Source organism: Oreochromis niloticus, linkage group LG18 (assembly GCF_001858045.2).
Source record: "Oreochromis niloticus isolate F11D_XX linkage group LG18, O_niloticus_UMD_NMBU, whole genome shotgun sequence".
In the NCBI taxonomy this organism is placed as follows: Eukaryota; Metazoa; Chordata; class Actinopteri; order Cichliformes; family Cichlidae; genus Oreochromis; species Oreochromis niloticus.
Genome location: NC_031982.2, coordinates 22,846,888 through 22,872,196, shown reverse-complemented (window position 1 = coordinate 22,872,196; position 25,309 = coordinate 22,846,888). Strand labels below are relative to the sequence as shown.

The window sequence follows — 25,309 nt, the reverse complement described above, 5'->3', positions numbered from 1 at the left end:
CTGCGTTTCCTCGTTCTACCACCAAATCTCCTTGTCCTCTTTCCTCTGTCCAAAATACCTTCTGGACACTGAGTGTAGTATCACAGAGTTTCTTCTGTTAGTATTAGCTTACCAAAAACACACAGACACACACCCTCAAGACAGTTGCTTTTACAAGCAAAATAAATTAAAGAAATGCTAACTGGGCTCCTACCCACAACACCTGATTGAACCTACACAAAGGACAAGTCCTTGTTTTTACCAAAATAAAAGCATGTAACTATTCACAGCAGTTGTTCTTTACTAAAAATGGCTACCAGAGTTTCTTACTGGGAAGGTGAACTGCAGCAGAACTAACAGAAACATATGCCAGATGCCAACTGTCTGTGTTAATTTAAGGATTGAGAGTAGAGGCAGTTGCTGTATGAAGATCAGGTATTACTGAAGCAGCACATTCCCACAATGCTTAGAGGAGGAAGGAGGGTTTACACAGAGGAGGCTGGGATTTGTTTTAAAACACTCCCTCCCTCATCAGCTCCATTTTTTTTCTTCTTATTTGTGCACTTGTTCCTCCGGAGACATCCTCTGTGTCTGTTGTTTTTAGCAGGCGCTGCTGACAGATAAGATTGATCTCGCTTACCTTTACCTGGAAATAACAGAAAACCTGTCTTCTCGTTCTTTCGGCTTCATTTCAAGAGCAGGTAAGATGAAACCGTTCTCGGAGTTAACTATTATTGTTTAGCATATGAGCATCAAGTGGATAGAAGTAGTTAACAAGGATGAAGGGATTGCGTTAGCAAGCTAAATTAGCTTACTAACCCCGTAAAACGCAACGCTGCGTCACGAACGCGGAAAGTTTTAAGAAGACGTGAGCTGGAGAACTGACTCGACTTGACTGTCTTGACTTTGGTCACTAAATTAGCACAACTTCAGCTCCGTATGCCAAGTAGTGGGAAAACAGGAGTCATAAACTTTATAAACAAGGCTGGGATACGTGTTCAGTCACCTGTTGGCGCTCCCTTCTCTCTTGACTCTCCTGGCTTTACACCTGTTTCTGTTCCTTTCGGTGAAAGCAGATTCACTCTGACAGTTTTTTCAATAACATACGCACTGAATTAAAGTTAACTTTACTTTGTCATTCCTCACATTCACATTAGAATGTAGTCGGAGTTTAATTCGAGAGTTTATAATTATTATGTTTAACTATCCTATGAAATTAAGAGCATTCTCTGAACTTTCCTTTCGGGGTGTCAAGTCACTAGTTACGCAGTGATATTAATCCATAACCATTAAAAGCGGACAAAAATACGGTTATTCCATACGCGGAGTGATATTCATATACAGCGTCGAACCAGTAAACGCACAATAATGGAACGTTTTTCCATTGGCGGAGTGATACGTAGAGCTCTGCCGTTAAAGCTGCACATATACAGTTAAAATTAGGACGTGTCGACCAAAATAACATAAAATAGAAAAAAGTAAATTTTAATAAGAAATGTATCTGAAATGACTGAAATCCATAAATTTCATCTTATAGAACTGAAAAACCTCAAGTGTCAGCTAAATTACAATTGCTGATAAATCTTGGTGTCCGCTGAAATGTAGGCTAGTCATAAAAGGTTTTAAACCTTGGCTGATTAAAAAAAATACAGAGCATTATTTAAACAAGAAGCTATTGTATATTTAAGCATATAAGTTGTAACAGTAAAAAAAAAAAAAACAATGTATGAGTGGTTTTTAAATAATGCCTCTGAAAAATATGCCTGATAGACGTGTTTATGCAGGTCTGAAGCCATTAAAACTTTAGATGTAAGTTTGAACTAAGAATTTTAGACAAACCAAACATAATCAGTAAAGGAAAAATCTAAATCTGCTTAAGAAGTTTAACAGTTCTAGTTGGAAGTATAGACTGTATACAAAAGATGGAAGTAGCCATTGTCATTACACCATTTGTTTTGGTATTTTACAGCCTCAGGTTTAGCGTTTTATTGGCTACCATTTTGGGTTTTTTGAAGCCAGAAGTGGTCATATTTAGATGAGGGCAGAATGCTAAATTATTACCTAACACTAAAGAGCAAAATAAAATTATATTAAGATTTGAAAGAGTTCAAATATAGCTGGAAAATTACAGAAGTGCCATATTAGGTTTAATATCCGAGTAAAGTTGAAACACTTGAAATTGGATTAAATGGTATAAGTCACAAAGGTACCTGGAAATTTAAGTTCACTGAAAGGTTAATCTTTCAGTTTTTGTGTACATACAGCTTAGAGCTGAAGACAATTTGCTGGTTTTAAAAGTGAAGATTTGAGAATTTGAAGGACTTAAGTGTCACTTTGGAGTGAAAGTAAAAATAGATTAGCCTAAATTAAAAAACAAACAAACTGAAAGTGGTGAAATAAAAACAGTTACGTAAATAAAGTTTTCTAAATTATTTTGCGCCTCTTTAGCTGCTCAATTCTCCTGCCTCTTTCATATTTAATAAAATGATCAGTGTGGCTGCTCTACCAGGTGTAACAAGTAATTTTAACATCCAGGCATCCATGAGAAACAGGATTTATGAAGTTTAACTGACTGAGGGATTTCTGAAAAATTAAAACGTACAGCTCTGCTATCACTTCTGACATAAATGAAGACAGAAAACTAAACAGCAGTGACGTTCGTAGAGTTACTGAAGTTAGTTTAGCTGGTACATCATGATGCACTACGTGGTTGCTAGCTACAGTCAGGAGAACAACTGAGATAATCCATCCACAATATGAGGTAAGTCATTAATGTACTGCTGCATGGGCTGGGCTGTGGTTACATCGTAAGGTTTTAAAAACGGAGCTTAAACGTGCTAGAGAGGAATAGTGGTAATGAAAGCCCAGACAGTGATCCCTGACCTTTTAAGGTGCTTGTTCAGATTAAATAGAACAAGATACAAAGCATTAAAAGATGTTAAAAACACAACAGCCTTAATAAACACAGAGTAGTTTGGACCTGCAAGCAGGGTTCATACATCATCACTTGACAACCGGATGGATGCCTGTGCAGGATGTGATTATTATTTATTTAGGTTTTAAAGAGGACATGAAACATTAATCATATAAAGGCTAATTTACATCATAGAGCCCTGCTATTGAAGACTGACATAGATGTAACACTGTCTGTGAAGCTGGATTTAAGAAATAAATGCTTAAGGTTTAAGTTTTAAAAACATGTTTATCGCCATTTCTGTCAATATTGAACTACGTCATGTGGTTGGTTGCGGCTAATAGACTTAGTTTATGTTGGCTAACTAGTGACAGAATTGGTAATTCAGAGGAAAATAAGGACAATAAAACTAAAAATCTGTTTAAGGGGACCATTTTTGGTCTGCACCTGGCTGCAACAATGAGTTTAATGTTAAATAACCGAAGATATACTGTCCACTTTCACTCTGTGTCTCTTTAGCAATAAAAAGCTCTATGTTGTTTGGTTAGGTGCACTCGAACTGAAAAATCCAGCTGTTAGCGGTGATGTTTGGGTTTGTAAAGCACTTTTCATAGTTAAATCAGATGAAGAAAAAATATCCTGGTTATGTTAACTTGCTTTTTAAGGGCTTTGTACCGTATCATTAATACATCTTTACATGATATAAAGCTCACATCATCATCTGTTTATATATCCCAGTATGCACTGTAGGTGGGTGGATAGAGCCAAATATTGATATTATCAAATTAATATCGGCATGATAAGATCGATACTTTGTTTTTATCCTCTACCTTTAGTATGTAGCCCACTGAATTGTGTTAACGTATTATTATTATTATTATTTATTTTTAATGAAAATATATACCTCAAATTGTGGAAAGTAAAAAACTGATTTAGTGGTCATTAAAATGTTTTCAGAATTTGCAAACTGATGATTCATCTCATAAATCATGACACACTACTCTCGCCTACATAAGCTGACTTTATAAGATAAAAGTATAAGTATTGGTATAGGCAGTACTAGCCATGTATTTTCCTTGTATCAGATCAATACCTAAATTTGCAGTATTGCACAACAATGAAAAAAGCTCAGGCGTGTCAGATAGCAAGAGCTGTGTGTTGCCCTGCGATGACTTTTTAGTATCTAAAAAGGGAGCTACTTCAGCAATTTCTGACAAAGCACAGAACTTTGCAAAGTATGCAAGAAATCCATTGCTGATGAAGACTGGAAACAACAAACTTGTTTGGCAAAAACACACCGTACACCAAGGCTACAGGAGGCGATACTATCAGCTGGTGATGTGTGGCCTAAATGTAAACAAATGACTCTGCTGAGCATTACAAGCTGCATTCATCTAGCTGCACTTCATAATGACATAATGACAGGAAGTGCAAACAGTGGATGATGCGCTTACGTGGTCGAAAAGCAGGGCTTTGAGCAGCTGGTTTAAAAAAGTAAAATAAAATAATAATCCAAGGTAGTAAATATTTTTTTCAGTCTTATTGTGTGACTTCAAGCAGCACATTTTGTCATGTTTACAGCCGTATTCCAAAATGGAATAAATTAAATGGACCTTTGCTCAATATTTTATTGAAGCACCTTTTGGCAGCAATTACAGCCTCAAGTCTTTGTGAGTGGGATGCTACAAGTTTCGCACACCTATTTTTGCAAAGTTTCTCCCAGTCTTTTTGGCAGAACCTCTAAAGGTCCATTTTCAGATCTCTCCAGAGATGTTCAGTCTGGTTCAAGTTTTGGCTCTGGCTGGGCGACCCGGGGGCATTTAGAGTGGTCCTGAAGCCACTCCTTACTGGTGCGCCTAACTTTTTTTCTTAGGTCCGCTAGCCGTAATGCTCCAACAATCCATCAAGCAGTGTGGCTTCATAGCTTACCAAAGTCATACTAAAACATTTTGACAGATTTTTGAGCACCGTGTACCACATAAAATCAGTTCGCGGTCAGTAAGCATAACCAGAATTCATACAAAAGGTACACTTTTGAGGAAATGAAAGGATTTTAAGTGTGCCTTATAGTCCAAAAAAATACGGTACTGAAAAAGTTATTGTGCTTAAAGTGCTTCATTGAGCTGAAATTTAAACTTAAAATATCTCAAGATATATAAAATAAAAAAGTCATAATTAAAAGTGCCTCAAAGTCTTCGAACTGAACATCTCAATATCTGAACATCTTACCTTGGGCATGGGCATCTGAGAGGTTCCGCCCTTGACTATCTCTGATTGGTTTAGAACAAGATATGGGCATAATGTGTGTCTGTTGTTGACCACACAGAGACATTCAGAGTTGCGGCTGGTCGCACCGGTGCAACCTAGAATTTTTTTGGCGGAACATTAGCACATTGGTGGAATGTGCAGGTGTCGCCGTGCACTATTGGATTATTGTGGGAATTCCCTACGTCATTTCCCCTTTCTGCGCATCTATGCAGAGATGCGTGTGACACAAATTGATCGAACGGCAGCAGCACGGAGTCAGTATTGCGGTGCTTCAGCGGCGCGTTCAGCTACTCTAAGCAGCACCTTCATGACTGGTTTAGGCCACGATATGGGCATAATGTTGTCTGCTGTTGGCCACTCAGAGACTTTCAGAGTTGCAGAGACTTTTTTTTTTTTATATATATACTGCTGGAAGATGAACAGGTTGTCGTCAAGGACGTTTCTGTACGTTGCTACATTAATCTTTCTTTCGATCCTGACTAGTCTCTCAGTTCTTCCTGCTGAAAAACATCCCCCCAACATGATGTTGCCACCACCATGCTTCATTGTAGAGATGGTATAGGCCAGGTGACGAGCGCTGCCTGGTTTCCTCCGCACATGAATTGAAGGTCAAATTGAATTGACCTACTGTTGCATTGTAATGCTGCTGCTATTTCAGTAGGTTCACACCTCAAATTAGGTATTAGGTGAGTCATCAATGACAGTAGCTCATTGAAGAATAGAAAAGGCCTTTCATTTACTTACACTTATAAATGCTGTGAACACTGATAATGTTGAGTATTTTTGTTTCTATATCGTCAATATTATCTTCATCACAGATTTTCTCGAAATGTCATTGGATAATTAGCGTCTGTATTGCCCACCAATCATTTGTACTACAGGTCCCACTACAGGCTCGAGATTTAGTGGAGGAAGGGCATCCGGAGTAAAGTCTATTAAATCAATTATGGTAATCCATCTACTATGGTGACCCCTCAGGAAATAATGGAGTGGCTAAAAGTGCCTTTTGTTGACATTAATAGTGCCACAGATGAGTGTTGGAAAGGCGTTCCAGCAGCACAATCGGTCTAATGTTTTTTTAAATTGTTTTACAGTACATTGAAATATTAAAAATTACACATAATGTACTTTAAGGGTTCTGAGGTTTATTAATTAGTCTCACACACTGTAATGAATTCAGGTGAACCAATGGCAGCTTGAAATGGTGAGAAAATACAGTAAACGCCTGTAATAGACCCATTTCTGTAATATACTTACACATCTATACTATTGCTAATATATATTGTAATATATCTATATCGCGGCTAAAGCACTTCTGGATGGATGCAAACTGCATTTCGTTGCCCTGTACCTGTGACATATGCAATGACAATAAAGTTGAATTCTATTCTATTCTATTCTATTCTATTCTAATCTTATAAATTCAGACCACAAATGGAGCTGAAGGCCTTGAGGTTGGTGTCACATTTAAAGGTTTAGCCATGCTGTGGGTTATCCGGGACTCTCACTCCACGATGCAGACGCATGCTCTTGCTCCTGCGCATGCTCTTGCTCCTGCCTCACACTGAGGACTCGGTAAAGGTCAGATTCACCTCTTCATACTGACAGAAACACATTGGCATGCGATTACAGCACACTACAGTGGAGTTAAAAACACCCTGTTTCTAGTCAATAAGTAAACTGCGTGTCAAGGCTGCGTGAGAGAGCAAGCACTGCAGTATTTCTCTCTCTGATCATATTTTCTACTGTGTTTATGTGTGAAATGTACGCTGTTTGGGTTTTATGAGGGCCAAGAGCAAATGGATCACTGGATTTGTGGCCTCCTCAGGCTCTCAGCTGTGGGTGGCCTTGTTGGGGTTGTCTTGCCAGGAGAAGTCCTCCTGTTGCTATGCTGCTGTAAGTCTGAGTAAAGCTACTCTTCAAACACGTCATTCACCAGTATTTTCCCATCTCTGTCCTCTGCAGAATACTCGGCAGACTTGCCAGTCTTGTTTTTTTTTCTTGCAGAGAATGACCTGTATTTCACGCTGCTCTGCTCCCTCTCCGCCCCATGTGGGTGAATCATTTGAGGTGTGGTTTCTGCCTTCAACGAGCTGTTGAATGATACAGCCACTACATAGATAACCATATGCCATGCAGCTTAAAAGCTGGTCTTTAAAGAAAGTGCTGTAACTTGATACAGTAAGGCATGATGCTGTCTTTGTATTCTCACATTTGTTTGTTTGTTTTGTAACTGTTTTGATTTATGTGGACATCATAAAAAATATCTCGCCCTTATCTGGTCTTAAAATTGAGTAAATACAACTTCAGATGAACAACAACTGATTACATCTTATGTACATCCATGACATAATTTATTAGTCAAAAAATAAACAAAAATGCAGATGCAGTGTGTGATTCAGTTGTTGGTAGAGCCACCTTCAGCACCAGTAACCTGAAGTAATCGTATCAGGCTCTCACATCACTGCAGAGGAATTTTGGCCCACTCCTCTTTATAATGTTGCTTCAGTTCATTGAGGTTTGCAGACATTCATTTATGCACAGCTCTCTTAAAGTCCCACCACAGCATTTCAATAGGGTTGAGGTCTGGATTCTGAAAAAAAAAAAAAAATCAGCGTGAGTGACTCTCAGTCATTCATGACCCACTTTCAGTCAGGCTGTAGCTGTTGGGCAGATGTCCTCACTCTTTGACGCTAGAATACTTTGGTATACATCATGGTACACTCAGTGACTGCAAGGTGCCCAAATCATCAGCTCTCTACTGATGTGCTGTGTTTGGGTGTTTTTTGTTTGTTTGTTTTTTGTTTTTGTTTTTTTTACAGCCAAACATCTCTGCTGTCCAAAGGACATTTGTTCAGATGCAGTTTTGCAAACCTCAGCTGTGCACTCACTCTCTTGGCAAACCTGACAAACAAGCCAAATGTATTCATTCTTTTTTCAATTACTCTGTCATGAACTTCTATGAACTTTAACATTTAACATGCTAACTGAGACTTGCAGAGTCTGAAAGAGAGCTCTTGGGGTTTTTTTGCGGTTTCTCTGAGCATTGCACTGTCTGACCTTGAGATTATTATTATCATTATTATTATTATTATTATTATTTTTGTTAAACATACTTATGTCCTGATATATAAAATGTTAGAAGTTAAAGGCGGTGTATCTTCCTACCTTTGAGCTTTAGCTCATGCTGTAGCTCTGTATCCTAAAGATCACTTCTGGTTCTACAAATAAATAACATGATGGCAGCCAAAAGAATAATGTTGAGGCTTTGAAACTGCTTCTTTGAAGAGTGTGCTGCAAGTATAAGTTTAGATTTTTTCTTGTTTTACCAAAAAAGAGACAGAAGTTTGCAGGCGAGAGCTGTGTGTGTTTATGAGTTGTGTCATAGTAACGTGTGTGTGTGTGCTTTAGGTGTGTCTGGCTTTGAACAGCTACTGCTTTTCCTCCTTAAACTGTCCGGTGAAATGATGAAGCTTGGAGCTTGGGTGTGGTGGGAAACCAGTAAAATACAGATGTTTGCTGCTAAAATTGTGACTGTTTTCGATGTTTACTCCCATCATCTTTTCAGATTTAAACATTTTCTGCTTCTGTCAGACCTCCAGCAGGCTTTGCTGCTGCTGCTTATTAAACACATGTAGGTGTGTGCAAAGACCAGTGGATTGTTCTCGCTGACACTTAAGCACCCATTAGCATGAGCACACAGCCATCAGCAAGCTCCCACATACTAAACTCAGACTCTGACACAGCAACAGTTGGGGGGTTTTTTTTCCTCCTTTGTTTCTGTGCACTGGTTTAAGTGTCTTTTCTCTTTTGCTTTTTCCCCCCCTATTGTGTCAGGGAAATGGTGAGGCGCTTAAGTCGGAAAACAAGTGAGGCAGAAGTATTTGAAGCAGATGAGTCACTCAGGGTCACAGAAAAGAATATGATAAAAAGTCATTTGAGGGACGAGGAAAAGCTGAGTTTAAAAGGATGTGTCTGTAATCATCTCCCTGCAGAGATGCATATCTCTTTGAGTCGGGAGGAAAATGCTGAGCGAAATGACCCTTCAAAGAATAAAAGGAAATCTTGATCCGTGATTGTGCAAGCAGTTGCTGTACCTGTGTTAATTGAATAAATCATATGACTTGCGCAGCTCCACTTGTCTTGCATAATTCTTTTTTTCTTGCAGTTATGCCTGCCTGAAAGCTGGTCTGACTTGAGCTGAGTTGTCACAGTTTGCTAAACCAGTTCCCTCTACACGATGCTAGATTAGTGTTGTAACCGCTTGTCTGCCATTATTGTTCTTTTTCTTTGGTAGGAAATCTTTCTGTGTAAGCGTCTGAGGGCAGAGAGAATAAGAAGCCGAATAGTAAAGGTATGTTTTATTTTATTTCCCCTAAAATGATAAACTTGTGTTTGAGTTTAAGTTGTGGCTTCACACATGGCAGTAAGCAATCACGTTGTGACCTTCAGAGGTATCCTGTTGCCCTGATTCTACATAAAGTTTCTGTCTAAATTGATATTCTAGTAGTTTGCTTTAATCTCCAGTCACACAGACCTGGAGACCGGTTGATTGGTGGTTGCTTGAGGTTTAATTGCTGTTGCTACGTGAAATTAGTTGCAGAGAATTACCACTACATCGAAAGCCTCCTTCCATTGGGTCGTCTGCAATGAACAATAGAGTGAATGGAGTAAATGATGAATGTTTGCCTTCAGTTGCACACTTCTACGTTGAGGCAGCTCACAGAGTAGTTGGCAAGTGTTTGCAGACAGGAATGAAGTCTTCCAAACAAGTTGTGAGTAACAGCAGCAATCCGCTAGTGACAAAGCAGGAGCAGGGGGACATTTGTGATGCAGCAAATTTGCTAGAGATTGAATGTTTTAACCACCTGTAACTTTAGTCTGTTAACAGTCCTCATGTTTCTCACAGACTGTTTGTTGCTCTCTCACACAGCCCTGGGGAGAGTATTTCTCCCCCAGCCCACAATGGCCTTTCAGCCAACTTCCTCGGTCCACGCATGACTGCCACCCCCCCAAAAACACCAAACACAACCCCCTTCCTCTTCTTCAAGCAACACAAGCCCCAGGTGTGTACGTCCCCAGGTTTAGTTTTACTCCTTATACAATAAATAGGCTGTTTTCTAGTGAAGAAACTCAAACCTAACCACACATTCCAAGTTGTGTGATGTTTGTGTTACTCTTTGTGACGTTGTTCCTTTGTGTTTTTTTTCTTTCTTTTCACTCAGTGGAAATTGCCAAATTAAGCAATAGCAGTGAGCAGCCAAAGCAAAAGTGTTCAATTTGTGTGCGCATAATTTTTGTGCTGTCATCACATTTATAATTTACCAGTTGAGCCTTATTTTACCCCATAACAACCAGATCCAGAGCGGCGCAGATGGAGGAGACCGATAGCCGGAGAGATCGGCTGAAGCTCTCCAGTGAGGACTTGACTGATCCCATCAACCTCGAAGGTCAGTCGGTCAAGCACGACCTGGAGCTGCTGACAGCTCCTCACTTCTCTCACAGTCGGAAAATAATGGTGGAAACTTCCTGGGTGAAAATATCTTTTATAGTCTTTGTTGTTCTTGTCCATAAATATATTTAACACAGTCCAGCGCTGCTTAGTTTTACTCACTTTTAATATTTTTGTATGCATTAAAACTTTCTGCAGTTGTATATAAATAAGGAAAAGACCTAAACCTGTTGCTATATAAAGGAAAGTTATTAAAAGCAGATTAAAAAAAACCTGTGTAACCAGCAGTGAATCACTGACACACACTCATATGACCACAAAGCACAAGCCTTGTTTCATGTAACACGAGTGTGTGTGTGTGTGTGTGTCATCCAGACTCCCATTATACCCTGCTGCAACTCGAGCTTGAAGCCGATGCCCAGAATTTGGAGGCAGACTCCTGGAGTCTGACCGTGGACCAGAACTACCTAAAGAACCTGAGCAAAGAGGAAATAAAAAGACAAGACATCATCTATGGTACGCTGAGCTAAACTGAATCAAGTTGAGGCCTAAATGTTGAATGCTGTCTTGCTCTTTATGGGTATTTTTCTATAACCTGTCAAAATATATCCGCGCATAACTTCCTGTGTTTGTCAGCGTGTCAGAATCTTCTCATGTCAGTCACGCATTGAAGTGAGAGCTCTTTCTAATGCCTGTAATTATGATTACGACAGCGGTGATGGATTCTCTCTTTACGTCATAGGACCTTTTACTGAGACACACTTCTGCTGTGATAATAACTACGATGACATTAGTAATCTCTTGTCTGCCTTTGAACGCAGCTTTGACCTGCTGAACCTGTCTTTTACTTTGCATTGGGGAAACATTGGGAGTCACAGTGGTAGGTGTTGAGGAAGAAGAAGAATATTTTATCAAGAGATTTTCTCTTCATGTACTTCCTAGAATTGATCAAGACCGAGGTACACCTCGTGCACACCTTAAAAATCCTTCTCGGGGTCTACATGCACGAGCTGAGGCAGTCCCAGCTGATAGAAGAGGGTCGGCTGAAGAGGCTCTTCCTGGGCATCGAACCCCTACTCATCGTCCACAAGCACTTCCTCAAATGCCTCAAAATGTGCCAAAACCAGAGTCAGGAGGAAGGAAACCCGATTATCTACCAAATACCACAGATACCAAATGTCCTCATCTCTCAGGTAAGGTGGGAAAGCAGTGCAGCGTATCTGCTTGCATGTTCATTATTTACTCATCCTGAGGGTGAAATGCTTTAAGAGTTTTTATGGTAACACAACACAAAGTGATACATAAGGTCAGCTTCCTCTCAGGCTTGTGAGGTTTCTTCAAAATACTTTCAGGAATCTGGAAGCCATTTGTTAGAGGTCCAAAAGGGGAAAAAGGTCATGAAATTGGAGAATAAACAGGTTGTTCTGCATCCTGTAAGGATCAGACTTTTCCTGATTTAATAAGCCTGAAAAATAAGCCCATCAGAGAGCAAACACTTGAGGAGTGGCTAAACCAACAGTGTGGTTCATTCTTGAAAAAGGAATGCATTGACCAGCTCAGCAACTGTAAAAGGCCCTAACAACCACAGACCACCGACAGACCTTTATAGTCACAGTAGGAGTGACTGTCAAGGTCTACAAACAAGAGATGTCTTCATGAATGGAGGTATAGAGGGATTATAGCAAGGTAAAAACCACAAGAAAAGGAAGGCCAGATTAGACTTCTACTTTAACGAGAGCGTGCACCCTGAAATAGATTTTTTTGGGACAGATAACAGAAGCAGCAGGATGAAAAGCCTTGAATTAAAGCTGAAAGTCTGCACTTCAATCCCATCTTCATTGACTGTTTGATTTTTAAAACCAACTGTGGTGGCGTACAAAGCCAAAGCAGCAAAACCTTTAGTAAACACTAAAAATGTGTTTACTTTCCTAGACAGCGACTCGCATAGATCATAGTCGTATTTTAAATATGTGCATCACTTTTTATCTGAGACAACTCGCCTGTGTTTGCGTCAACCGTAGAGTCATCCAGAGGAATGGCTGGTATGCCTGAAACACCGAGAAGCTACAGATGGCCGTATTTGATCCATACGTGCAGGAATAATGCAATGCCACTGACGTCACATTCCCACACTGACACTTTTTTTTCCTGCTCCTCATTTATCAACACATTTCCTGAGTAAGAAATCAGAACCCACACAGTGCCACACTATTATAGGCCCTCAAAGTAGTTTGGGAGTGGGTCGAAAATGCTCAAATGCTCATGTGGGATAGGTAATCTTCTTATATGCCTGACTTCAACTGGCTGTCATCAGTGTGGAGGACTAGCTGCTCTTCTCCTAAATGACAGCGCTCCTCACCCTGTCTTTAAATGAGACCACAGGTGTTATTTAGAGGAAGCTCAATTCTGCTGCTCATATTACTCAGTCTTATTCTTTAGGTCAATACCCAAAGGTGAGACATAGGTGAGAGTAGGTAGGCCTGCTGTCCCAGGCAATAGAGGCCACAGCCTGGAGCCAGGCTGGGAGCTCTCGGACCTTGAGCTCATTGGCCTTAACCCGTAGAGCCCGTCTAAGTGCATCCTTCTGTGAGCTGAATTTGTTGTTGGGCAAATCCAGACACCTCTGATTTTTACAGTCATCGGTCAGCTGGGAAGGAAGAAGGAAAGCTCGGATCTGAATTTTTCTGTTTCCTATTCATTTTTCACACAAGTAGAAATGTTAGTCTTCATTCTCTAACCTCTGCTTCTGGCACAGTGTATGAAAAACTTTTTCCAGTGTAAGTCGACGCTAACACAGAGTGTCCATGTTGATTAAAACGCCTACACCTGTTGTTGTTTTCTAGGTAAACTCACAGATCTGTGAAATCTTAATGCAAGTCAGCACATCAGCATATATCAATGTCCTTTTTTTTTTTTTTCTTTTATTTCCAGCATCTGCACACCTGGAAAATGTATTTGCGTGAATTCAGCACATCATTGTTAGTATTAAGGCCTTCATATGCAATTTTTTTTCCCCCTGAATTGTTTCAGTTTTCAGGTTCAATAGGAGATCGGATGGTGGAGTGTTACGGGATGTTTTGTGGCCATCGCTTAGAAGCCGACCGCATCTACAAAGAGCTGATCCAGAACAACAAGCGGCTGCAGGCCCTCGACAGAGTAAGAAATCCACACTTGCTGTTCACATCAAGTCGAAATGATTTCCTTCAAGTTTTAGCTGAAGAACAAGAGCAGGTCCCCCTTGTTTATCCTTAAATTTAGATCAAGTGTTTATAATATCAGGTCACAGGAACCACTGTGTCAGCTGCGTATTCCACTTATACAATGTTTAAGTAAATAAATAAATAAAGGAACACTTTTTAATCAGAGTATAGGAACGAGTCAGTTGAAAATGTGGGACATTGACCTGGCCAGTTAAACAGCAGAGGGGGTTTGCTGTGTCTCATGAGCATTAATGACATTCCAAGCGATAAGCAGTTACTGTGGGAGAGCTGGACAGGGCCGAAGGTCCTTAACTCATCAGCAGGACCAGTATCTGCTCCTTTGTGCAAGGAGGGACAGGATGAACACTGGTGTGAACCTCTTTGACCGAACAATCAGAAACAAACTTCATGGGGGGGCTGAGGGCCTGACATGCTCTAGTGGGCCCTTTCCTCGCTGCTCTGCACCGTGGAGCCTGATTGACATTTGTCAGAGAGTACCAGAATTTCACTGTCTCAATGTTCACAAACATGAAAGGGTCTTGAGAAGCTGTGGAGAGCATTATGTTGACTGTTACACCCAAGACCCACATGCTGTGGGTCTTGGGTTCCTCCTGGTGCAGGACAGTGCCCGGCCTCATGTGGCAAAATTACGCAGACAGTTCCCAGAGGATGAAGGAATTGATACCAGTAACTGATCCACATGCTCGCCTGACCTAAATCCAAAAGAACACCCCTGGGATGTCATCTCTCAGTCACCAGGTTGCACCTCAGATTTTCCAGGAGTTCACGGATGCCCTGGTCCAGATGTGAGAGGAGATCCTCCAGCACACCATCCGTTATCTCATTAGGAGCACTCCCCAACATTATCGGGCATGCATACAAGCATGTGGGGACCATACAAATTACTAAGTACGAGTTTTCAGGTACTGCAGTGGAACTTTGCTTTTTCAGGCTGTCTTTGAATTCAGCCCCTCTGCAGGTTGATCATTTTCATTCCTATCAAATGATGCGGCATAGATATAGATATCCAGTACGATTATTTATTTATTTATTTTCTCATTGACATCTGATGTATTTCAGTGTTTTTGACCAGTGTATTTCTTTGTAACCACACAAAGCGGCATGTTTTTTCCTATTCTTGAGCATGTTGTGTGTATCACTTTCTCTGTCAAACAGTGTTTGAGACTTTCTCAGGGCAGTCACACATCTGGTACTCTGACATAATCTCTTGAACAAGCAAATACAGTAACACATTTGATCAAGTTTCTAAAATGTATGAAACTTCTTTGTTTTTATTTTATTTTTTTATAAATAAGAAAATAGGTCAGCTGCCTCTGGTGCGGAGGATGGGAATCTCCGACTGTTTGCTGTTGGTGACTCAGCGCATCACAAAGTATCCCGTGCTGGTGGAGCGACTCCTACAAAACATCGACGGTAAAATCTCAACAGCCACCTTAAAGAGACTTTCAGTGTTTAACTCAGCAACATTTCTACAAGCTGAAATTACTGAAATCTGCTCACCTTGCTGGCTGCAGGGTTTTAAAAAGAAATAAATGTGGTTGGATCGTTTATTTCTCGCTCCTTACAGCCGACACAGACGACCACAGGTCTCTCAGCGAAGCCTTGGAGTGCATCAAAAACACCATCGCCCAGGTGAACGCTCAGGTCAAAGACTATGAGAAAGCTGCTCGTGTGAGAGAGATTGGTTATCGCCTGGATCCAAAATCTGTGGGGCGGCTGAATGGAGGAGAGGTCATCCGCAGGGAGGATCTGATCCAGGGCAACAGGAAGCTGGTGCATGAAGGCGCGGTCACCTGGAAGTCATCTGGTAAACAGAAAGGTGTGTGACGAGCTCTAACGACTGTGGACGTGCGTCTGTGTATGTCTGCGTTTTACTAAATATCCAAAGTGTAAACAGTGACTGACGGTCTGGTCAGTTTTCCTGAGTCCCGACGTGAAAAGAATAAAAGTTCTCAATGAAAATGTTGGTTTTCAATGTTGATTTATTGCGATAAATTCTTCCTTTTATTTTTCTTAGTTATACATTTATATGTTATAAATTTACATGTTTTACATTTTGTAGACTGCGCAGAGAGACAATAGTTTAAGACATTTTGATCTTCGAGCCGAGCTGCTGAGCTTGTAATATGCTATCACAAACCAGCAGGGCTCATGTTAAACAAGGACAAAGGTATGTGCAGGTGATCCCTGTAGAGCGGCTTGAAACCTGAGCTTTTGGCTTTTTTCCTCATTTTTATTCTTTCTGCTTCTCTTGGTTCAGCATGATATTCGTGTTTATGTTTATTTAAATAAGATTTAGCCACACAGATTCATTTTCAACTGCAGTCCTCAGCAAGCTGATGGTATTTAAATGAATGAACAAAACCAAATGCACAGAAGCACATGAGCAAAATGAAAACGCAGGAGCATATGTTAAGTAAAACGCTCACGCATGTACCATATCAAAGATCAAACTTAAATGAACTCAAACAGACAAAAGGCGTCACAATCAAACACTTTCAGTGATGCTATTTCTAGTAATGGCCGTTTTATCTGTATAGCCCATTTAATTATATGTAAACTCGATGTGCTTAAGACGGAACCTGTGTAGGTTTTTACAAGGCCTTGAGGTATTGAGAGCAGCAAAATAAAACAAACAAAAGAAAAAAGAAACTATGTAAATGCTCAGTATAAGAGGATTGTTTCGAACTGTGAGTCATGCAAAGCTGCTCTGAGCATAATAGAGACTTTAAAGCCTGCTGCTTACAGTTCAAACAGAGCGTGTCATGCTTTATAAAACAGTTTTACTTCCTCGTGCTGACAGCAACATCCATTAGTGTCGTATTCACTTTTGTGCGGCTCTTGCCTTTGAGATATTGCCACAGAGTTAAATTCAGATGGGGGGGGGTGCAATCATACGAAGAGCGTGTCCCACGTCTCAGTCAAGTGTGACGCACATGAAGATTCCCACAGATTTCCCACTTGTTTTCAAAATGCAGTGGTGACTGTGAAGCAATCAGAGGTCAGACGGTAAACTGAGGTGAGCGTGTGTTCACCCTGGTGTGATTTTAATGAAACTTTGAGGATTGAGTGCTCAGTGGATTACCACTTTGACTTCTCAGTGTGGCTTTTGTGAAAATCCGAAACAATCCGACAACCGTCAAAACTACTTTTTTGTCATTAAGCGATGATGAGCAGTCCTGTTGAGTCACAGCATTAAGTGCTTGTGTTGTTTTGATGCTGAGCAGCTTTAATCTCCCCCTGCAGACGTCCATGCTGTGCTGCTGTCAGATGTGCTGCTCCTCTTACAAGAGAAAGACCAGAAGTTCGTATTTGCTGCTGTTGTGAGTTCTCCTCAAACATTAATGGCTGACACTGTTTACACACCATTTACTGTATCACTTATACATAAAAAGGTTTGACTCTATTTAATAATAAGATCGGTGTTTATGATTGTGGCTTATGCAGGATAACAAACCTCCAGTCATCTCCCTTGAAAGACTGATAGTCAGAGAGGTGGCCATGGAGGAGAAGGCCATTTTTCTCATCTGTGCACGCACCGTCGGCTTGCCGGAGATGTATGAGATCCGCATGGGCTCACGAGAGGAGCGCATCACGTGGGAGGCCATCATACGAGAAGCGTTGGAACGGTAAGCCGAGTGCTTCTACGAAAAAAGTTCAAACGATGGATGTAGTGTCTGGAAAATGGAAGCCAGTGCAGTCTTTGGTGTGAGGTCATCTCACTAAAATGACCATAGCTCAGTATCAGTATTTCTCTATGTACCCCAGGTCCTCCTTGATGGGTGGACCAGTCTTAACAAAAGTTTGCACGAACATCGTCACACCATTTATTATAAATTTTGATTTTATCATTTGCCTGCGAATGCAACGGTGAGCACTCAGGTCCAAGTTTCATAAGGGGATCTTAGTCACGGGGACTACGTTCATCTTTAATATGTCTCCACCCATCTATCCTTCCTTGCTTCCTTAGCAAGTTAGTCAGTATAAATGTTACATTTCATTCAGAATTTGGTAACATCACTGATTAAATACCCTCCTAAGTGAGATGTTTTGGGCGTGTCCTTTGAGGAGACCCAGGATGGAGTTATTGCTGGAGACAGTGATTCAGTTTAATTCAGTTTATTTATATATAGCACCAAATTACAACAGACACCTCAAGGTGCTTTATATTGTAAAGGTGAAGACCACAGAACACCCCAACAATCAGACAGTCCCCCTTTGAGATGGCTCTTAGCAACGGTTGGAAGAAAAAACCCTTTTAACGGGAAGAAACCTCCAGTTTCTCCAGGGAGAAGTTGATCTCTGTTTAGACTGACCCTGACCAGGATAAGCTATAGATGGATTTTATTTGATGCATCTTATTTCTAAATGAAACAAATTCCTTTTCTTAAACATGGTGAGTGAAACCCTGCCAATTAAATAAAAAAAACAAGTCAATTATTCAAATTGTTTTTAAATCTGGCCACCGGTTAACATCTCCCTGATCAAAGTGTGGCGTCTCTTTACTAAAGACTGAAAGCCAATCAGCCAGCTTTTGTTGTTTTGTGATCATACCCATTTATTTCTTAGTGTTTATATTTATTTTACCGATTATTTCTTATTGGCACTTGTGTATGTGTTAAAGTGGCATGTTTCACGTCACATGTTCATCCCCGTACAAATAAAAATGAATAAGTTCAAATGAAAAATGTTACATAAAAGTGGATACTGAATAAGTTGTCTGTGTTTTTCAGTCATCAGGAAGAGGTGCAGTACAACGAAATGATCACTACTCTGCAAACGTTTCAAGGTAAGATGGCCGAGAACGTCTTAATGCCTGAAAAAGACCTGGTAGGATTTAAAAGTTGCATTTTTGTAGATTTGCCAGTTTTAGTTTGTTCTGTAGAATTTAACCGATGTTGGGTTTGTGCTCGCCCACCTTCTTTACCTAAGATGTTTTTTGTTTTTTTTAAATGCAATTTCAACCTGTCCCAGCCGGAAGATCAAACAGTGTGGAAAACTACCTTTTTCCTTTTTCTCCTTGTTATAATGTTGAGCGTACAAAGCGAGTTTCACGGTGTGCTCAGTCTATTTTTCTCTGAATAAAAGGGTTCCACTATTTAATTTAATTTATTTTACGGCACAAAAAAAGTGTTTTTGTTGTTCTTCTGCCGCTCTTTAGTTCATCTTAAGGAGAGGGACGACCGCATAAAGGAAAGTCTGACAGAGAAGCAGCAGCTCTTTGCTGCTCTCTATAGGCACGTGACCGGGCAGGAAACCCCCTATGATGGACTGCATCTCGTAAGAGGCGCCAACGACCTCCAGCAGTGGGAGACGCTGTTGAACACAGCCATAGACGAAGGTGAGGGAGACAAATCCAGCGTCTGCTCTGTGACTGAGAGAGAGTTAGACTCAGTTTTATTGTGGTTTCCGGTTGTTTTGTGTGGCGTGTCTGGAAAAACGGCCATGTTTTTAAGTTAGAAGACGTGTGCTGAAGGAAAACTGAAATTCACGTCTCACACTGTCGAATCATGAGTGAGCAGTGATCTTATCTTTTAAGGAAGAGATTGAAGAATTGTTTCTTTCTCTTTTGTCAGTGGAAATCCTGCAGAACCTGCTCGCCTTGAAGACGAGTAACACAAACGCTCCCGTGGATGAGAGTAACGCACAGGGAGGGCGGGTCAGGAGGGCCCAGACCTTTGGAGAGGCAGATAGTAAATCTGCAGCTAGCACTTGGAAATGTAAGACTGATGTACTTTGTTGCTTTGTGTGTGGATCTTATAGCACATGTACACTAAAGTAATACAGCTAATGCAGAATCTTTAACCTGTCGGCTCACTGTTACATAGTTTTGATTGTACCGATTAGAGCTGATGTGAGCGTGACACAACTGATCTCACATCCAAAGATCGGCAATACACTTCTTTTTTCTGCTCCTGCATGCAAGCGTACCATAACGACTACTCATGATCTGCTAAAAACAAAGACATCCCAAACCTGTAGTGACATTGCATGTAAATCATGTGAGGATTTGTTTTTCTCAGATGGCAAAGAAGCTGATGACCTCGAAAAGTTCAGTCCTCCGAATATAAGCCACAGCTTTAGTGACCAGCTGCTGCAGGGCTACTTCTCCGAAGGCCCAGAAGAGTCTGTGAGTGATGTGAGACAATATGAAAACCTGACGTCCATCCTGCGGTGAAACATGAACATTTACACTGTTTGTGCTTTTTATTTTTTGCTTCCAGGCTGATGGAGAACCTGACGATCTCTCGCTGTTACATTTCCCCGAGGCTGAGGTCAAAATCTCATATCTGTCATCTTAGTTACTGCAACCATTTCCTCTGTTTTATTCATGAATAAATGTTACTTTTTTTTTTTTGCCCTTTTTTTCTCTTTACAGATTTATGACAGGGTGATGATGCTCGGGCAGAGGCTGCACAGCTTAAAAGTAAAGCAGTTTATCTTAATATTGGATGTTTCTCTGTTTGGTATCAGCCGGCTAAATTAAACTTTTCACCGTGCAGGCTGTCATCGTTCAACAGGACAGCCAGAACGCGCTGCAGCACGCTTTCCAGTCGCAGAACCAGCGGCCCGCTACCTTCAGCAACGCCTTGTATGAGTACGAGAAGCAGCGCAGCTTGGAAAAGCAGCGGGAGGAACTCAACAGCTTGAGCAAGCAGCAGGCGCAGCTTCGAGAGGAGCAGCAGCACTGGGAGAAGGAGAAGGAGCGGCAGAGGCGCCAGATGGAGGTTCAGGAGGCTCAGCTGAAGCAGAAGGAGGAGGAGTGTAGGAAGTTGGAGGAGAAGCTCAGCGAGGAGAAGGGTGAACTGGACGTGCAGAAAAAAGAATACCAGCAGGACCTGGAGAGACTGAGGGAGACCACAAAAACACTGGAAAAAGAAAAGGAGCGTTTGGATCACGAGATGGAACGTTTGGAAAAAATAAAGATGAAGTACAAAACAAATATCGGACAGCCAAACTACGACAGTCCCACTCAGGTGAGGAATCTGATAGGAATTAGATTAATCCAACATTTATCACCATTAATGTTGTTATTGTGTGTGCATTGAGCTATTATTTTTTTATTTGTTTTATTTGTTTTTAATGTCTCCGTAAAGCACTTTGAATCACCTTGTTGTTGAATTGTGCTATATAAATAAACTTGCCTTGCCTAAACAAAGGAAATACAATATCCAAGTATGATCTAGGGAGGAAACATTACACCAAGGCAAATTCAAATTTTGAAACAAAATTTAAATTGTGTATTTATTTATTTTTTTCCCTCCGAAGTCTGTGATGTACTCGTCATTCAGGGGAAGCACAGTGAACGGAGGCACTCTGACCTTAACGCCCTCCACAAAACCGCCCGATTCTCTGGAAATCCCCCCAAAGGTTCCACCGCGCAGGGAGAGCATCTGCATACACCCGGCCAAACCCAGCCTGCCCTCCAACCTGGTCAGCACCACCAACCAAGTGCACAAACCTGTACCCGTGCAGCAGCAGATCCCCAAAAAACTGGCTGCTGCCAAGGGGAAGGACAAAGCCTCCAAGAAGAAAACCCACAAGAGGGCCCAGAGCGCAGGTCAGGACACGGGTTAACGTTTAAAACCTGAAGTTTAATCTCAGGAAGAAACTCTCTTCTACGTCCAGAGAATTTTTTCTTTCTTTTCAAATATTAGTACTGAAAAATATTTATGAACACTTAATCTGAGGTCAGCCGTTACACCACATGGCTGTGAACTGAAACCATTTCTCACTCCTGTGTTTCTAAATCCAGCCTCCATAGACCTGAGCGAGGTGGCACCCATCCAGGTGACGGGGAAAGAAGGAGGAAGTCTGAGGTCCCAGAGGAAAACCAGTCCTCAAAGGATCATAAATACAGGTACGACCGGAGAAAAATTAAAACATTTTTATTTATTTTTTTTACTTGCTTGGCTAAGAGATAAGTAAAATAGATGTCAGTATGTGCTAAATGTGCACAGTCAAGGCTGGAAAAAGCTGCAGGAGACACAATGAGCAAATCAGACTCAAATCCCAGAGAGTATAAACAAGTTTTAAGTTTAGATTTAAAAGACTGGGTGGAGGGAGCAGATTTGACTCTTCAGTATTTCACTTGTCAGTATTTTCTAACTAGAATTATTGTGACTGTGTGCACTGAACTTGTGAAGTCGTTGCCTTTGAAATGAGACTGAGACCAGGTCCACTAGCAGTCAGTTGCCATCTTCCAAGCAACTTTTTTGTCTTAACACGGCAGTAAAATTGCAATAAGACAGGAGACATGTTCATTTTGTGTGAGTGTGCTCAGTTTGGCAGTTACTCCTGTAACTTTTGTAATCTGGTTGTCATGGCAAATAACTGTGAAGAATCAGCCGTCCACATCACATTAAGTAGCTGTATTACGAGTCCAGCCAAAAGCACAAAGATCTTAAACAAAACTTACTCCACAAATGGTGATGTAGTTGCTGCAGGACAGCAGATTACCTGCAACATGATGTGGGCAACCTTGCATTTATACAGAAATGTATCCAGAGTAAAAACAACAAGTGGAAACGCCCATGATCGTATTTGTAGTGTTCATCCCGAGTTTACGAATGACTGAGCAGCACCCTCTTGTGGAGAGTTTGTACCTTTTGAGTTTGGTGGCACAGAACGGACGTGACTGAGGTCCTAATAATGAGATCCTGCTCTCAAGTCTCATAAACAGGAGGGACATAAAATTAGAAATGTGGTCATTGCAGTGGGTTGCAGTGCTACACCTGTACAAACTGCCGCCTCGGTAACAAACACCACTGAATATGATCTTTTATTTCCCTGGAGTGCTGGATTAGTCTTCTTTCTTCCTTCAGATACTTTCAGTCCTCCAGCATTTGTCCAGAATGTGAAGACTCCTCAGAACCTCAACAGACGGAGGAGCAGCGACACTTCTCCACCAGCTCCACCTCCTTTCCCCAAGGACATTGCCAAACAGAAAAAAGAGAAGGAAATCTTTCTTTAACCATAAACTTCAGACCATTGGGCGAGTCTGGAATCACAGACGGAACTGTGAGAAGACTTCAGGATGACCGTGTGTGTGTGTGTATAAAGAAATAATTGTAAACAAAGCAGATGTTTGATGAATGTATACACCGTCCTGCTAGAGCATGTTGGAAGAGTGAAGACATTTGGCCTCGTTTGTACATTTGAGAAAGATCTTATTTTGTATTTTTATGGCCAAAAAAAGTGTTCTTTTTTTTTTTTTTTAAATCATTTTTGTTTTAAAGTACGATCTGTAGCCATGTAACACTCGTGTCTTAAGCTCTTGCTTTTATAGTCAACGATGGTGTGTGAGAGTGAGTGAGCAGTATATCTGACAGATTTACCTATTTAAAACTGAACTGTAACTGAACTGTAAAGCATTTTATTTTACTTTTGTTTGAGTGAATCAGATATCAATGATTTTTAATTTTTTCTTTTTTAACCTGCTGAGCATGTGTACAAATTAAGTGTGTGGAAGTAGTGTGAGCGCACCGTTAAACGAACATGAACAAAGACTCAGCAGGTTGCATCCACAACACTTACAACTCTGTTAAAAAAATGTTCTGGGGATGTGAAAGATTTAACCTCATGTGCCTGATTTTCTCTGGTAGAAATACTCACTCGTCTTTGTTCCATGTAAAATATTTAACATGTTGTGGAATAAAAGCAGGCTGATTTTACAGTTGTGTAAATTTTTTGTTGTTGTTGTTTGTTTAATGACTTTTGCTGAGGGTTAAGCCTCTCAAAATAAAACTAGATGTGAAAATCATTTTATTCGGGGGGGGGGAGTGACAATTACTTCACTTTTTACTTGGGTAAAGACTACAAAGAACCTAAACACTCACCACACAATCCACTACAAGCAAGCAATGGGTGATGGTGGGGAGGAAGAACTGCTTTTTAACAGGAAGATGCCTAAAAATTTATTATCTTAAAATTCAGTTTTTCTCTTTGGTAACTTTAAGTTAAAATGTGGACTTTTTTTTTCAGTGAGGGACGAAAGCTAAAACGACCAAGGATCAGTAAAAGTTAATTGAGGATTATTTTGAACTTTTCTACTGCAGCTTTGCATGAGTTAGACTCCAGGAATAAAAGTATCTTTGGGGTGCAAGATGAGGGGATAAAAACACCAACCTGGCTCCAGAGTTTGAGGGTGCTATTAAAATATATAGCAGCACATATGTTACTAAAGGGCCTTTTGTAAAACCACTAACTGCTGGTTGATCAGATAAGTGACCCAGAGAAAACGGACACTCTCTCCATCCTCCACTGATGAGGTGACAGAGGCTCTTTGCAGAGATGAACAGCAAGCACAGAGCATGAGCAGCAGAGGGACTTCTCACAGCTGGAAGGCCACGAAGAAAAGACCGATTCAGGGTCTGGAAGGAAATATGAATCATGAATCACCCCGAGATCAGCTCCTGGGGCCTTCTGGTTCAAGTCTGCTACCTAGCTTTCTCCTACAGCCCAAAGGCCAATTTAGACCATAACAAAAGCATAGAGTCCCACCTGTCCAGCAACAACACATGGAAGGTTTGACAGGGCGTACACGACTTTATAAATCACAGCGGCTGTGAAAACAGAAAACCTGAGTGTTGACAGAGGAGACAAATTGCTTCTTCGCCCACTTGGAAACACCACAACAGCAGCCCTCATCTGCTTCAGCCCTGCTCCCATCCTCATCCTCACCTGGTTCCTGCACTGATCCACTCACTTTACAGAACACAATGTCAGATGTGTGTTCATAGCAGTGAACGCCAGGAAGGCTGCCGGTCCAGACAGACTACCTGGCAAGGTGCTAAGAGCGTGTGCCCACCAGCTCACCCTCATCTTTACCAGAATAGTCAACTTCTCAATAGACTGGGCAGCCATCCCACCCTGTCTAAAATCAGCCACACTAGCCTGAACGATTACCGCCCTGTGGCCCTCACTCCGGTAATCATGAAATGCTTTGAGACTAGTCCTTCAGCCCATTAAGGACTACCTCCTCCCAGTCCTCAACCCCTACCAGTCTGCATATCATGCGAACAGATCCACAGAAGACGCCATCACCATAGCCCTCCACTCTGTGCCGAGCCACCTGGAACAGCGGCAAAGCTACATCGCAATGATCTTTGTGGACTATAGCTCAGCTTTTAATACAATCATCCCAGATATCCTCATCACCAAACTGGTCGCTCTTGGCCTCCCCCCTCTCACATGTGCCTGGATAAAGGACTTTCTCACCGGCCCCAGACTGTAAGACTTGGCCCTCATCTCTCCTCCACGTGCACGCTGAGCACCAGCTCCCCATAGGGCTGTGAGCAACAACAACAACCACCCCAGTTTGCTGATGACACCATAGTCAGCAGTCAGATTCATTTCAAAGGGAGACAAGGCAGCCTACAGAGAGATGGTCCTGAAGTTGGAAGCATAGTATTTAGAGAACAAGCGGTTGTCATGAAGGCCCAGCAGCGGCTGCACTTCCTGAGGGTTCCCAGG

The 25,309-nt window shown here is 41.3% G+C and overlaps 1 protein-coding gene across 2 annotated transcripts; it reads left to right on the top strand.

Moving 5' to 3' along the window:
* The first annotated feature begins 477 nt into the window (after positions 1-477).
* On the top strand, positions 478-23,520 carry arhgef18a (rho/rac guanine nucleotide exchange factor (GEF) 18a). 2 transcript variants are annotated; one of them, XM_013273336.3, is made up of 21 exons: positions 478-680; positions 9,459-9,515; positions 10,095-10,227; positions 10,520-10,611; positions 10,989-11,129; positions 11,556-11,806; positions 13,644-13,769; positions 15,130-15,247; positions 15,402-15,653; positions 17,081-17,157; positions 17,282-17,463; positions 18,568-18,623; positions 18,996-19,175; positions 19,411-19,554; positions 19,858-19,964; positions 20,059-20,109; positions 20,214-20,261; positions 20,338-20,811; positions 21,104-21,395; positions 21,591-21,695; positions 22,660-23,520. In XM_013273336.3, the coding sequence occupies exons 4-21, from the start codon at positions 10,536-10,538 to the stop codon at positions 22,806-22,808; spliced, it is 2,829 nt and encodes a 942-aa protein (XP_013128790.1). In that variant the 5' UTR covers positions 478-680; positions 9,459-9,515; positions 10,095-10,227; positions 10,520-10,535; the 3' UTR covers positions 22,809-23,520. The 2 variants fall into 2 exon arrangements, with proteins under 2 accessions (XP_013128790.1, XP_013128791.1); XM_013273337.3 differs by lacking the exon at positions 9,459-9,515.
* Positions 23,521-25,309: the final 1,789 nt, after the last annotated feature.

Excerpts from the sequence above, each read along its gene's own strand:
- arhgef18a (XM_013273337.3), top strand. The coding sequence starts at position 10,536 with ATGGAGGAGACCGATAGCCGGAGAGATCGGCTGAAGCTCTCCAGTGAG. Across the intron at positions 11,130-11,555 it reads AAGACAAGACATCATCTATG|AATTGATCAAGACCGAGGTA; the intron begins GTACGCTGAGCT and ends TGTACTTCCTAG. Across the intron at positions 20,262-20,337 it reads AGAGGCTGCACAGCTTAAAA|GCTGTCATCGTTCAACAGGA; the intron begins GTAAAGCAGTTT and ends TTCACCGTGCAG.